At 37.7% G+C, this 16,522-nt stretch overlaps 1 protein-coding gene across 4 annotated transcripts in view; it reads left to right on the top strand.

Annotated features, from left to right (window-relative positions):
- Positions 1-16,522, top strand: part of KIAA1328 (KIAA1328 ortholog) — a 170,833-nt gene that overhangs the window by 136,658 nt on the left and 17,653 nt on the right. For all 4 annotated transcript variants that reach the window (XM_072031780.1, XM_038170035.2, XM_027446291.3 and 1 more), the window contains one exon: positions 4,352-4,460. In XM_072031780.1, the coding sequence (XP_071887881.1) occupies positions 4,352-4,460 (109 nt within the window). The remainder of the gene's footprint in view (positions 1-4,351; positions 4,461-16,522) is intronic.

Below are 16,522 nucleotides of genomic sequence, written 5' to 3'. Positions count from 1 at the left end.
TTTCAGCAGTAAATTGTTTTTATTGGTGTCACCAGCAGCTATGTCAATTTGTACTAAAATCTAACAACTTGTCTAGTTAAAAAGCACTGGAGTACAGAAATGTGTGTTTCTCTTTCTGCCCTGGAAAATTTTGCTTTTGGGCTGGGAAACTAAACCAGATTGTATTCATTATATTCTGCAATATTGGGCAGTTCATCTTCGTACATTTTTTTTTAAAACTCTTCCTCTTTACCCCCTTCCTAAAAATCTCTTTGCAGTGAAACAAAGAACTCTTTTTTTCCATTTGTATCTCTTTGGGGGATGTAGCATCTGCGTGATACTGCATAGCACGCATAGCTTTCCTTTCTATATGTAAAAGAAAAAGGCAGAGAAAGAAATAATATTTTAGCTCACAGAATCTGTACTTTTCCAGGGGCTGATTTTTCTCTATAGTGTTTGTTTTTGGTAGGTTTTCTAATGTAGCTTCTTAGGGATTCAAGATCTGGAACTTCTTCCCTTGAGGGAAGACTCTTCCCTACAATTGAATAGAGCAATTAGTTAATATTAGTGAAGCGCTTTGAAGCTGTGAAGTACTATGTGAATGTTAAGCGTTATGAATATTACTATTATTCAATTCATAAACATTTCTTTCAAGTTTATCAACCTAGATTTCCCCTTGCTTGCTTTCATTCCATTACTGCTTGAACTAGACTCAACAGTTTTTCTTCATTCTTAGTACTCACACTTTCAAAAAAGTTGACTGCTGTATTTCCAATTTTCTTCATGTTTTAGTTGTCTGCTTCTCAAGCAGAAATATACAGCTATTTAAATTTTCTCAAAAGCGTCTTCAAATCATTCGTATACCAAGTTAAGAAAATTGAAAACAGTATTCTTAACTTTACCATTTAGAAGACATCTATAATTGCTTCGGGGGTAGCTTGCTTTTCAAGCTTATATCTAGTTTATATTTTGCTATTCTTTTCTACTCCTGGTTCTCTCTTTTCATTGGTATCAGGATTTAGATTATTCACACCATATATGAGCTTTCTTTTTCCAGGGTGAATGTGTCTATTCTTTTTTCATGTTCTTGCTTCTCTAGGTCATCTGCAACTTCTCCAGTCTCATACTGTCTTACAACACCTGGAAATCTAATTAATTTGCTGTCATTTGCATCACCCCAGTTCTCTATGACTTTTCATAAATAATTACCAGTCACTTCATAAATTCATTAACTAATTCCCTTTAGCCATGAAATATATATCCTTCAGACTAAGGATTTTGTAACTTTCCCCCCCCTGATAATTCCTTTTCATCAGCTTTATGTAGGCAGTATTTGCCAATATTCCTTATCTTTTTTTTTTTTTTTTCTTACACTATATTTTACAATTATTAGTAGCTTGACCATTTCAGGATCATTATTGATTTAATCTTCTTTGTGTATTAATAGACCTGCTTTCTCTTTGGTGTTTCTTTTCCCTCTGTAGACTTCTATGCCTTTTTCAAGATGTATTTTAAAACATTTTTTGTTTCTATATGCACTTATTCAGGATTTCTTGCTACCTCTGTTTAGCTCTGTGCAGCCTAACAGCCTCAATATATTCTTTCTTAGTTCCTTTTCTTGTTTTCCATTTCTGGCCCTGGTAATATTTTCAAACGTGAGTCTTTGAACAGTCCCCTCGAGGGTGTATTGGCCACTTCCGAGTCCATATATTTTCTTTTTTGGAGAAATAGATCTACTTTGCTTTGAATGTAGCATGTTGACAATGTGCCAACCTTTTCTCATACTAGGAATTGAATATATTCTCCTATGCTCGCCAGGTTTTTATTACTTCAGTATTAGTTTCTTAAGATCCAGCTGCCTCATTCCACTGTCACATGAAATGATTTCTAAATATCTCTTTTTTCAGTCATGAAGCCAAAACTCTAAGCAAGAAGCTTCCAGTCTTTATATGCATACCCACTCTTCTCATCGTGGATTGGCACTCTATCAAGTTACCAGGGACACACAATCAACATATATCCCCATGATATTTCTAAGAGTTCCTTCACTGATAATTAACTGTTTGTTGCGCAAGTTTTTTTCACTACATAATACTGAAGCACAGTGCATTGTAGCAGGGCAGTAAGAACCCATGTCTTTGTTAGCCTTCCTAGAATATACATTAAAGCATGTGGTTCTACTAGATCGTATGCATATATTTGTATACATCTTAAATCAATGCAGTATTTTAAATAATCTTAATCTCTTGGATGTCTGTAAATTTGCACTGGAGCTGGAGTTCCAACCTTGATGTATTGCTTCATATTTCAGCATGAATGGTAGATAAAGTTGCTGTTCACAGAGCTGAGAAATATTTACGCATGACAGAATTACTTAAAGAGCTAAATACTGTTTTGACTTTAATTTTTGCTGAGACTTGTAGTTTTCCCCATATTTACTGTTTAGTTAAGTGATGTTGGTTGGACAGTGCTAGTTAGGATAGATTAAAAAAATAAATAAACACATAAAACCTCCACAGTCTTTTATGTACTAGATCATGTTACCTGTAACTTGCATATTCCACTTAGTATTGACTACTTGGAGGCAAGGTGTCTAACTAAATCATACCTCTAAAACCTAGTTCTCAGGTAGATGGGTGCAAGGTGGAAGATGGGTAAAAAATCGTCTGGATCTCCAGCCTCACTGGGTTGTATTCAGTCCATCTGGCAGACAGTAGCTAGTGAAGTCCTGCAGTGTCTTATATCAGGGCTGATGCTGTCTAGCATTAACAATCACAGCAGTGGGACAGGAGGCAGTGTCAGCAAATTTGCCCACAACACCAACTGGGGAAGCAGTCAGTATGCTGGAGGTGGGGCCCAGTATTCAACAGACCTTAACAGCCTGGAGAATTGGTTTGACAAAAGCCTGTTGAGGTTCAGCAAAGGGAAAATGCCAGTTCCTGCAACTGGTTTGGACTGACCCCATGCAGCAGGACTGACTGGGTGCTGACAGTCTGGAAAGCAGTTTTGACAGAAGAGAGCTGAGGCTCTTGGTGAACAGCAAGTTAAAAACAAGTCAGCAGTGTGCTTGTGTGACAGAGCAATCAAACCTCATACTGGGCTGTAACAGCAAAAATGCAGTCAATATATTGATGAAGTCAATAGTTAATAGAATCACAGGATGGTTTGGATTTGAAGGAACCTCAAAGCTCACCCAGTCCCACCCACTTCCATGGGTGGCAGTCCCACCAGCCCAGGCTGCCCAAAGCCCCATCCAGCCTGGCCTTGAGCACTGCCAGGGACGGGGCATCCAGAGCTCCCCTGGGCAGCCCATGCCAGGGCCTCACCACCTTCATAGCAATTAATTTTTTCTTAATATCTAATCTAAATTTACCCTCTTTTAGTTTAAAGCAATTACCATTTGTCCTATCACTACACACCTTTGTACAAATTCCCCCTCCAGCTTTCTTGTAGGCCCCTTCAGGTAATTGTAAGGTCTCCCCAGAGCCTTCTCCTCTCTGTGCTGAACAACTGCAACTCTTACAGCCTTGCTTTCTTGGAGAGGTGCTCTGGCCCTCTGATCATCCTTGTGGCCTTCTCTGGATCTGCTCCAACAGCTCTGTGTCCTTCTTGTGCTGGGGGCCCCAGAGCTGGGTGCAGGGCTCCAGGTGGGGTCTCACAAGAGCAGAGCAGAGTGGGACAATCCCCTCCCTGCCCTGCTGCCCATGCTGTGTTGGTGCAGTCCAGGACATGGCTGGCTTTCTTGGCTGCAGGTGCACATTGCTGGCTCATATCAAGCTTCTTATCAACCAACACTCTCAAGTCCTTCTCAGGGCTGCTCTCAATCCATCTCCACGCAGCCTCTATTTGTGCTTGGGATTGCCCCAACTCAGGTGCAGGGCCTTTAACTTGTCCTTGTTGAACTATGTTTTATAATTTGAGAATTTGGGGGGGAAAAGGAAAAAATGGACTAGCAGTCCTATTTTACTGAAAGCAAAGAAAGTGATAGTTACACATAGAAAAAAGGAGAAGAAAACATTATAAAAGGTCACAAGAGCTGTGTCTGTGAAACAAGCTGCATCCTGTGGATCCCGGTTTTGCCTCACCACTAGGAAAATGGTCTACAGTGTAAGTCTGTCAAGCTTTGGACATTAAGATGAAGGCTATATGTCTTATTACATAGATCTGATTATACATGATCCTGAAATGCATGCTATACACAGTACTGTCAACTGATAATTAATTCTTTGATTGCCACTTAACTGTATATAAAGCACTCCAAAAAACATTGCTACTTTTAGTCTTGGTGTTCTGTAATAATGCAGAATCACGAAATAGCTGCCTCAAATTTACTAGCCTCTAATATCTGACTTGTCTTCACTTCGTTTCACAGGGACAACTTCAGGACCTAAGAGGGATGCAGCCTTGTCTCCTGGACTGATAGGCAGAGGCAAAGAGCTTGTAACCACAGCCACATCACCAATCGAGCATGACACTTCACGGTAAGTTTCTGGGTAATCTCTGGTTTAAGATTCTGCAAATGCAACTATCAAATTCTCCTAGATGCAGGGAAGTGGCTGAATTTCTATGATATTTCATGTTAGCACAAGATGGATAATATAAGCTAAAAACTGCCATATCCTTTTGACATTTATAGTAAGCCTTAAATTGCTTGTTAGAATAAGAAAAGCGGGAATATGCCAAGTTCTAACATTTTAATTTTACTTAGATTTTGAATAGAAAGTATTTTATGTTCCAAGTCCTGACACATTAAATACATTTATAAATAATTTGAATGGATGGTGTTAACCCATGTTAGGCTTTAAATCCACTTGAAGATTTTAATCCCCCTATACTCCATTCCCCCCCTGTCCACCCCCCTATATTTTATCAAATGGCATTTCTTTTAAAATGTTTTGTACCAGAGTTATTTTATGTTTAATGACAAGCAACAAAATCACATTAAGTCAGCAATTCCTGATTATGCTATATATCTGCACTAAATGCGCTGGAAAAGCAGCATTATCACTTCTGCTCCAATGAAGAAACAGAAAGCAGCATTGTTGTTACACTTAAGAGTCTAAAAACAACTTGCCTTCTTTGGGCAGGATTACAATTCTAGTGGTAAGTGCCTAGAAAAACAGCATACAATTCTTGCTTTTCTTTATCATATCCCATATTTTATTGTAATAAAATCTTTAGTTAAGCAACTGAGTAAATGCAGATTAAAGTATGAATTTGCTATATTTTACACCATTAGTTAGATGACTTTGTGCAGTGGAATGACAAGACTGTACAACCGTTCATAAGAAGAGTTAAATGTTTCTTGGAGAATGAGAGGGCTTGAGTCAGATTTAATCTTTTCTTGGCCCAGTGGACTAGGAAAATGTATGCTTGATATCATCCCTGTATTCTTGGCAGCAGCTGGCAGTTTATTTCTATCTTCTGAGAGAACTTGCGATATATAATAGGTGAAAAATCACTATCAATATTGACAAATTTGTACTTACTTGCTATGGAAACACTTTTTTTGTTGTTGTTCTGAAGGAAAAGATGGTAATTCTGGGAGGATTTAAGAAGTGAGATAGATTGGGCTCTGTTTCCCACAAGTAACTGTATGTTTAAGCAAACAGAAACTACAAGACAGCCTCAGCATTTCTCTTAGAAGCAAGGGTTACCTTTGCAAGGCAGTAGTATCAGATAAGGACTGTGTAAAGATACTGCTTGATACCACCTAATAGCGGTAAGTTAAGATTCTATTCAAGCACTGAGGAGTAGATATAATTATTCACATCATACAACAACTGCTCAGAAAAAGGAATTTTATTCAAGAGGATTGATGGTCCATTCTTTTCCACAGAGGGGAGTAAAATAATTGTTGAAATATGCTGTTAGAAATCATATCAGATAAAGTGATCAGTAACAAGTCTGATTAGCTGTCATCTTTAAAGTTTTATTTCACCAGTTGATGGCAAATTCTGAAAAATCCTGTATTTCTGGGGTGTTCTCTTCCGCTCTCACTGGCTTGCTTTCTCTCTGTTGGTGCTGTAAGTATAATTGACCAGCTTAAGCAGCCATGTTTTGCTTTCCCTTACTCATGGCCTTCTCTAATTGAAAATGGTAAATGGACAAGTATTTCTGTGGAGACCTAAAGCTGATCCTATCCTTCATCAAAAAACCTGCTTGAGCAGCAGGTCAGTCTCAATTTATCACTGAATGGTTATAAGCTTAGACTGCAGGTTTAACTAACTAAATTAATCAATATTGAGAATTATTGCTGCTTTTGTGCCACTAAAGTTAGGGTTTGTCAGCATGTTCGTTATAATCTGTGATGGGGGGGTGGGTTAACAGCTTAACCACAACAGTTGGCATGGGACGGAAACTTGCAGCACAAAGCCCAAGCCTAAGAACAAATTTATTTATTCGGCAGTACATGTAAATCTAATTACTTTTGACTATTTAAATTTATAGGACTAGATTCAACTCATGTTTGTGCCAGCTTTAACTAGCACAAGCCCTGGCACTCGGCAGTAGCAGCAATGGAAAGCCTGCCAGGGAGAAGGTGTTGGAAAGTGACAGAAGCTCCCTGCCAGCACAAGGCTTTAGGGTGCTCACTCAGCTTCTGGGAGGGCTGGCTGGATAAGCAGGCATGGCAGGTAGAAGATGTGTTGGCTTGATAGCCTTTCTTGGCAGGGCTCAATGGAGGCTTCAGCATGTGTTACAGCTACCTCCTGCGTCAGGAGGAATCGCAGCAGTGCTACTTTTTCTCTCTCCGTGAATCACCTCTGGGACAAGAAGCGTGTCCTGAGAAGGAAAAGGTGTGTGCTTTGAGATTCTTAGTGCTACACCTGTAGAAGGACCAGACTTTCAGAATGAATGTGCACAAGGTCATCTCAGTGCTATCTCTGAAAGAAAAATGCTTCTTTTTCTGGCATCCTGAGTTAGTCTAATAGTGAATTTGTTTGCCCATCATGCTTTTATGCTTGCCTATGGCTGTTTTTCATAATGCAGCCAAGCATTACATGTTTGGTTATCCAGTGTTGTTAAGCCAAGTGTCTACACCTGCATGAGCCCCTTGGAATTATGTTCACAGCAGGTCTGGAAAGCTTTTTTACTCCATGTGCTTGTTTATCTAGATCAAAGCTGATATATTTGGAAAACAATCACAGGCAAGATTCAGACTCGGAAGAGTAAGTTCTGTTCCTTACTCTTAAAGCATCGGCCCTCTGACTACCTAAAATATCACCTTTTTGGTGACCAGGGAAATCTTCTTCATAACCGTTGTTTTCCTAGAAGCAAGGCTCTGCTTTTTTTGTCTGTGAGCTGGAAGGGAGATGGAGCGGGGAAGTAGCAGCATTTGTATGCTTCCATTTAGTAATGAAAAGTTTTTGTATAAACTAGATTTTACCTTAGGTATCATCAGGTAATGATTTCAGCAAAACATGGATTGTGTTGCACAACAAAAATGAAGCTGTTCTAAATCAAAATATGAAGTTACGCTTTAAAATATAAAAGTGTTGTAAATTGTGCATTGTGAAAGACCATTTAATTTGATTATAACCCTGGTACAACTGTCAGGCTCTCCCCACGTAGAAACAGTTGTACCGTCGAGTTTGGCACAGTATGTCCTATAACACTGCGGATAATCAAGCACTTAAAAAGACACAGGCAAAGGTTGTTCTGCTCACCATGGAAACAGATAATTCTCCTGTAACATTCTTCACTTTGGGCATCTACGAAGTGAATTTAAGAACAGTTAGGTAAATTAAGGGATTGAGTGATAGTCTGGGATTTCAGCATTAAGCCTATGTTTTCTTGTTGCAGTTTTAAATCAGAGCTTTAATGCTAGCTGAATGCATTGTCTTGAAATGAAGTTTCTTTTAGCCATTAAAATAAGTGATTTAGAAGTTCCTGCAATATGAATACTATATTTGAGCTATATTATTATCTGTTAGGCTACAGTGGCCTGTTGGAGTTCTTATAAACAGATTGTATTGTGTAAATTTGTGTTTAGGGACATTTTTAAAACAAAACTATTTACCCAATTGCCCAGCACATCTCAGGTGAATGTGTATTCAGGGACTTTTAAGCAAATTAATATCTGAAGTAAAATACAACGTGCAGAATTGTATACTTAATAATGCACACTGGAATAGTGTAGAGCAGATCTGTTATGCTGAATATTAGGAAATACAACAGTGATGAGGCTTAATCTTTTGCTTTACTTACATCTCTCAGCTCTGCATGTTTTGGGTGCTTAAATGTTGTTCAGCTCTTAAGACAATACCATGAAGTTTCTTCTCCTGTATTGTCTAAGCAAGCAGAGCCAAAGAAATAGATTATTTTTCCCCTTAGAATAAGACATGATTTGAGATTCAAAAGGAGGACAGGGAAGACAAAACTTCCATTCCAGATCTAACTTTTGAGCACTTAAAGGAATTAAGGATGTGTTTGGAGCGGGGTGGTGCGTTAGGTGATGAACATGATAGGAGACACAAGTTTTGTCTACTCCCTGAGAGAACCAGCAGCACAAAAAGTCCAATATAGTTCCATATGCAAGTGATAAAACCAGACGTTGGCAAATTAATCTCTCTTATTCACAGTGTAGGTTGTTAATTGTTCTCTCTGCTGGCTGTCGATATAATGTGAAATTTTCATTCCCTATTCAAGATGGAAAAAGTTGTGGCTGAAAATGTTAACATTTGCATTTTTATTTGTTGATTTATTTAAAGGACAGCCTCTCTTACAGCAATCCATCACTCAGTGACACCCCAAATATGAATAATGTATTGTAGACTTGCGGTTACAATGTGTAATAAGTGCCAGAGACAGTAGAAGAATGTTAACTATGTTGCAAATGTAATATTTATCGACTCATAGTTTATTGCTTTCGAGGTTCAATAATACTGACCATAGGACATTAATATCACTTATCTTGATTTTAGTTGGGCACCTCTGTATGTAGAAATAACCCATCTATCTCATACTTACAAAATAAATGTGAAATTTACAGCACTTTGTAAGAAGTGCATTATAGGTTTCTTTGCTTACTGCTCACAATTCTCCTTTTCTGCCTTCTCATTTACTTACATCTAACATTGATCCCACTCCAATTGCCTGACCCAGCTGGTGAGCACCTCAGCACTCTTCTAGAGGCTTTATTTACTGGCTGTATTATGATATTGTGCATTCGATGGTGTTTGGACCAGGTCTCTTTTCCTGCTAAAGATCAGTATGAAGAGACTGACAGATAGGTTTCTGGTGCTTCTTTCTGAAAAGACCATGGCTGAGAGGCTAAAACAGGGGTAATTTCTCCTCTCAAAATACATACATATAATATCTAAATCATCTCTTTTAGAAGATCGTGACCATCAATAAAAGAAGTGTTCAAGAAGGTCAACGGTTGTCATTATAGGCGTGTATTTACAGAGAAATGTTTAATCAAAGTATAGAAATACATTAGAGCAATTTTGGAAAATTGGGACTTAAAATTCAGGTTTCATTTTTAAAATATATTTTTTTCTTAATACTCTATATAAGAAAAAATTGAAATACGGATATGCTACAGTAGCAAATCAATTTATAGTAGTCATTCGTATCTTTAGCCCTTGCTCCAGAATTTGGCATCAGAAGCTGAGCAAAAAGGACAAACACTGGTCCTTATCTATGTTGTTCTGCTATGACTACTAAAAGCTTTGAAGTCTCAAATGTGAAATGCAGATGTGAACCCAGGACGGGGATCAAAACCAAATTTAACAATGGGAGATTTCAAGCTTGTGTTGAAATCAGATTTCACCTGTGCAGCTTGACTCTTGGGAAACTTTGAATTGGGTTCAGCCATGAAAATGATAAGCCTTGATTATATTTCACATGGTAGATATCAAGTAAATTTTGAAATGACATTCTGTATTTACATCTGAGGTTATCAAATTTAAAACATCATCAGATTCTTTCTCTTTACTGTGTGTAACAGGAACACCTATTTGTGTCAAAGCAGCCTGCCTAATAGCTGCTTTGTGATAACAGTTTTGGTGTGTCCATTGCTGACAATGAAAATCATATTGGGAAATTCTGACTTGCAGTGCAAAAGGATTAATGTTAATTAGCAACTGTTGGCTGTAATTGTCACCCTCATTAAAATGCAGAATTATGTATTTCTTAGTTATAAATAACCTTTCTAATTGTACTTGATGTATGCCAGTTTAATCAAAAAGTACACTTGCAAACAGGCAGATATTTGCATTAATCTAGCACTGGATCTTTGAGTCTTTTTTGATCGTCTTTTATTCCAAAGTTGACTAGTTGGGGGAGGTCTATTACAGCTACATATTCTTTACACATTTTTTTATTCAGCTATGTGGATCTGACAGGATTTTGTATTAAAATGAGGGGAAATGTCTTCTGGGAATGTTCAGTGCAACAGAAAACGTGTCAGTTTTGAAGTAGTTGGCAAGGTTTACATCATTCAGTGGTATGACAATAAGTTGATTGTAGTTTGAAAGTAATAATAAGCAAAGGAAAATAGACTACAAATCATATTATGAAGCTGACTTAACTCCTTAAGTCTGTTTCTTACCATCGTTTTCATTGTTATCTTAATTACTTTTTTTTTTTTTTTCCCCACTGCTTTTGCAGGTTCTCAAATACCTTGTTAAATCTTCATTGGATGTGATTCTCATTTGTACTTGTAATCACAGCATTGAAGACTTAGTCTCAGAATACCCTCTATTTTCAGGTTCCTGCTGTGCTTTGCTTTGCCCCTTTGTCAAAAAAAAAACCTTTTGACTTTTTTTTTTTCTTCCCTCCACTGGTAGTCTGAGCACTGCATTGTAGTTTTTAAACATTTTCCTGGAATTGCTGTCATGGCAGTTTCTACAGAGCTTGACAAATTAAGACCAGTCTTGGTTCCTCTCTTCATGATTCTGTAATGAACAGTTCTGCATGGTTCTCTTCCTAGCACTGTAGTCACTTCTGTGTTCCTTCTCCTTGGGAGGAATTGAGTAATAATATATACAGAATCATCGCATCTTACTTTAAGAAGCCATTCTCCACAAATATGACTTTGTCATACTTCCACCACATTGTTTATGTGTTAATATATTCCCCTTTCTCTCTCTCCTTTGCCTGCCTGGAATTTCAGGCTGTAAACTCTTCAGGGCAGGATCCTGGCACAGTGAATCTCCGTGCTTGGTTAGTCCACGTAATAACGATGATTAACTGTGATGCTAGTGTAGTTAGGGTGGAATTCATCTTGCTTATCTTGAGACAACTGAGCTACTTACCCTCAGGTCCTTTTATGGTCGATGACTTATTTTAGGATCAGCTAAATCACCTTTTGGTGATGCCTGTCTTCCTGTGGACTGTAAAATAAGCCTGGAGTAACACACACTGACATCTTATTCCTCGTGTAGCTGAGTATGTGGAACTAAAAATAAGTTGTTTGTCATTCACGTGTTGATTATGAATTGGAGGCAAATGCAGGGTTAACCTGTGTGCTGCATGGTCAGTGCCTTGATTATTAATACAATTTTAATACTTGTGTTATAAATCAAAGGGCTTAGTTACTGAGAACTCTGGGAGAGGGAGTGCATGTGTGATTGCAAGCATACAGCATCTTCCTCAGTGGAACGCAAACTTGTGATAATGTGTTCAGTAAAAACTGTGGTGAGGGAAATCTGGATGGAATCAAGAGTTGTCGCTGCTTTGAAGAATTCTCTCTTATTTATTTATTTCTTTAAAGTGACACCCTGTAAGTTGAACATAGTCAATCAGGATACTGCAGTGAGGTCTGAGCAAGGCTTTGCACCAGTCATCTCATCATCTCCCATCTGTAATAGTTAAATGTTGTGTGCATTGGAAGATGGTCTCAGCAGACAGACACAGCCCTGTCTTCTCAATTATTTCCAGCTGATGAGTTGCCTACTTACAAAAGAAAGTCTTGCCACCGTCACTTAAGGACATTAGCCAGCACTTTATACCATTAGATTTGCCCCATTTCCAGGACTAGTTTTTAATGTACCTTTTTTCTCCTTCATGATACTCTAATTCTCTGCCTCAATGAAGACCTCCTGCTCTTGTTTTTACTACCATGAATAGCATAGTATCAGCAGTGAATGTCATCTCATTATTTGTCCTTTCTCTAGACCGCTTATGAATGCATTAAAGAGTTCAGGCCCTAACAGATTTCTTTGAGGCTCCATTGGTGACCTCCCTGGCCACTTTACAGCAGACCAATTTTAATGTTCTTTCTTTATTTCCTGTCTTTTAACCAGTTATCTATCCATTAATGGATTTTCCTCTTAGTTTATGGAAACTTTTGAATCTTTGGTGACAGATTTGTTGAAAAGCTTTTGGAACTGCAGGTAAACTATGTAAACTGTATTTTTCTTTTCCAGATGCATAACAGTTTTACAAATCCAGTAGAGGTTTCTAATGGATTATGACTTTTAATTAATACTTTTCACCAATGTGTCAAGTTTGCATTATGAATTTGTTTCTTTATCATAATTACTACCAATCTGCTTGTTCTAAACATCAGAGTTCTTCATCTGTAGGTTGGTGTGTCACTCCAGATCCTTTTAAAAAGAAACTTTACATTTGCCAATTTTCACTGCCTCAGAACCGAGGCAGTTTTAGGCAATTAGTTATGCATTACAGTTCATAGTTCAGCTATTTCATAGCTTCAGAGCTCCTTCAGAAGTTTGAGTACCAGCTGATTCCAGCAGCTTATTATTGTTCATTCTGTTAATTTGATCTGTAATATACTTACATGATACTTCAACTTCAACTTGGGATAAGTCTTCCACCTTGTCCTCTTTGGCATCAGAAACTTCATGGTGAGTATGTGTCAACTCATTGACCTTTTCTGCTATGGTCTTATCATCCTTAGATGCTCCTTCTTGGCTTTGACTGATACTCAGACTTCCTCTTTTTTTATGTATTTAAAGTAGGATTTGTTAGTAGACCCTATGTTTTTCTCAAGGTAACCTTTAATATTTGGCTGGGCTTTACTGTGCTTTTTATTATTATTTTTTCCTTCTGTATTAATTTCTCAGAATTTGTTCTTTGGTATTTTCCTTATTTGGACCTGACTGGGTATAACTGTAAAGTTTGCTGTTCTGCTTCAGTAGTATGACTCTGTTTCAGCTTTCTGAAGTCTGCCTTCATAGGCTGTGTGTCCTTTTCTGAAGACCCAGCATGACTATTAAACAAATGCATGCCATTTATAAGTGCTTTTACTCTTTGGACTGTCCTTTTACATTCTCTTTAACAAAGTTCCTCATTTTTATGTTGTGTCCATTTCTGAAGTGAAAGACTGCTGTAGTGGATTTTTGCTCCGCAGAGATGCTGAATCTAAGTTTGAAATGTTTGCTGTTGCTCTTTGGTGGTAACATCTGAACTGTCCGTTGCATGACTCAAGTGTGGAACCCAACCAACTAGGACTCTTCAGCTTGGAAAAGTTGGACTATGTTAGAGAGACCTTAGAAGTTTATAAAATCAAAAGTTTAATGGAGAAAATAAGTAAGGAACAATTCTTTGTTATCTTGTCTACTGGATAAATCAGCAGGTATCAGATAGAATTGTGAAAATGGCACATACAGAGTGTACAACATTTAGATAGAGGCCTAAGGCTTAGCTAGCCTATCTCCTGACATCTTGTTGTAACTGTGTTGTTTACCTACTCCAAGACTGTATCATTGAGGTTTTGTCTAGTATTTATAGCTTTTAAGCTAAAGTCATCCATAATATTACAAATGATATTTAAGTAACTGTAGAATCATCAAGGTTGGAAAAGACCTCCAAGATCATCTGGTCCAACCATCCCATCTTCATCTCTTCAATGTCCTTGTTAAAAAATGTAGAAAATCCCAATATTTGGGCTTAAGTCACAAGCTCGTAATGTTATGTATCTGGAATTAGACCAGGGGGTTAAGTGGAATTACAGTAGGACAGGACATAATAACAGAAGACTCAGACTGTGAAATTTCATGGGTAGTGTAATGAAATAACTGTGGTATTTTTCCATATATAGGTAGGGAAAGTAATGGCAGTGATTCAGTGTAATATAATACTGAACTGTTTAATACATTTTAGTTTTGTAGGCTTTCCATCATTACTACTGGGGACCTTGAATCACGTAGCATACCTTCCACTTTCTGATAGAGATTTGAGTTGATGGGGTAGAATCAACTTAGAGTTGATGGGGTATAGAATTGTAGAATATCCTGACTTGGAAGGGACCCACAAGAATCATCAAGTCAAACTCCTAGTCCCATAGCAAGCTCCATAGCAAGGAGATTGTTAATGTCAATCTACAGATCTTTGTTCAAGCTGAATGCATCAATTTCTACTGTAAGGTGTGACTTTTATTCTCTTCCCATTACAGATTTCCTTTTCAAAAATTCATGCTATTAGATATTGGTAATTTTTGCTTTGTGGCAGGCTGTCACTGGAGCAATGAAGTTATCTCCTCAACTTTTAGATAATCTTAAAGCATTTGGGGTTTGCTTTGATTGTTTTTCATTTCAGATGATACACCATTTCTTTATAGATACCAATTATGTTTAGCATACAAATTTCTTGGTACGACTTGTTTCTAACTCCAAAGTAATTTGGGGTCATATATGTGTTTCGTGTTTTTTTTTTATGAGGTTGTACTTTATTTATGACCCTCTGCAAGAAAAAAAGCTGAATTATTTCTTACAGTCTGAATGTGTTCAGGAGAAATAATTTGAAAGCATAATGGAAAATTAAGCCTTTTACTGAACATAATATTCTCTCTGTTTTCTGTCCTGTACAAAGTTATCTGTTTTAGTAGAGGCGCCTTAAGTGTTGTTTTTCTCCTGTGGTTCATCCTAACCATAAGCTTTAAAGGATTTGGTTCGATATGTACAGCTGGAGAACATAGTGGGAAAAAAAAATTGCTTTTTCAAGTTCTTTTTCTGTAATAATAATAACAACAACAAAAAAGACATTTTAGAGTACTAATATATAATTTATGTATTTAAAATCTTTTAAAGGAGATTCCCAAAGCCTCTATTGCCATTGTACTTTTAACTTTCATTTTTGCTTCATCTGCATTGAATCATCTTTTACTACTTAAAACAGAAATTGGGTTTATTGAAACATTTCAGTTCTGATTATTTTTTAATAAAGATGAAGAAGTCTAACCTAATGAAATCACTGGAATGAAATGAGAAAAATTAAAAAAAAAAATTAATAAGCTGAAGACTTCAAGATTTTATTAAGTCACATTTGGCTGTATGTTTCTCTGTGCATACTGTCGTGGATCAGTAGGGTGGGAAACATGCCATGTAAGGAACGACCTTTGCACTGTTAGACTGACTTTTTCTGTTACATTTCCTGAAGGGCGAGTGGCACACACCACTCGCATTGCCAATAGGACTTGTGTGTATAACTTCTGTGCCTCTGATCATGAAAACCTGCTTTGAGATGAGCAGTAGTGCTGAATTCAGATTTTTTCCCAACAGTTCAGACCTATAAATATATTTTGTAGAATGCACGCACATCTGTCAGTTTATCAGGTATCTGTGAAACATCATAATGGACAAGCAGCTTTATGATTTATGAGTTTGCTGACTTTTTCATATTCTTAGAAATGAAATGCTTTCTGCTCCATGCAGATTATCTGATAATTCAGTGATGAAATGTGTAGGTGTATTTGTGGTGTAAGGGGAGCAGTTTATATATTGCTTTGCAAGTCTCAGGTCAGATGTAGCAAGCTCTTGAACTTGTGTCCATGCCCCTGCACATGGATCTGCTGGGGAATTTTGCAAGCTCCGTTTTCGTTGCAATGACCTTGTCCTTTCTGCTGAGCCTATGCTGTTCCAGTGCCACTTCCCCATTTTACTGTAAGAGGTGAAACAATTCCTAGAAGGACTTTAACAATGCTCCAGATGCTGCTCATCCCAGCTTCTGCCTGACTCTGTTAATTGCTCTGTGCATCCCTACTCCTACCCGTATGCTTGGAATTTGGAACCTGCATATCCACCTCATTCACAGGCAGCAAACTGATCTAATAAGAGATGTCCTCTCCCTCCCCCTTCCTTGCCAAGCTCAAATCTCTTTCAGTTGTCTTTTTCCTATCTCCTAATGGCATCTCAGCTCCTAGATTTCGAGGCGTGAAAGAGAAGTGTTCTTTCTTAACTCAGCCTGCAGTGACAACTGGATACTGCTGTGATGAGCATCTTAAGGAACGTCTAGATCACTAGAATGTATAGACCTATTGTAATTATCCATGCAATTTTCTTGCTTTCACTCCTTCTGTTTTGTTATGAACTTTTTAGCAGCAGACCATTTCTACCAGTGCACAAACCGTAACATCACGTGACATTGACTTTACTCAAACCAGAAGATTTTTGTGCCAAGGTTGTAACATTGTATCATTACTTCATTGTATCTGTGTGAAAATTTTAATTTCACGCCCTGCGGACTTCACTGTCTCTGTGCACTCTGCTCGTGTTGTTGCATAGAAGGGTAAGTCCCTGGGTCACATTCATTTTGTAGTGTGCTTTTTTTTTCTTTCCTTTTTTTTTTTTGTTAG

This window comes from Anas platyrhynchos, chromosome Z, assembly GCF_047663525.1.
Source record: "Anas platyrhynchos isolate ZD024472 breed Pekin duck chromosome Z, IASCAAS_PekinDuck_T2T, whole genome shotgun sequence".
Lineage (NCBI taxonomy): Eukaryota > Metazoa > Chordata > Aves > Anseriformes > Anatidae > Anas > Anas platyrhynchos.
This window is presented reverse-complemented; position numbering and strand designations above follow the sequence as displayed.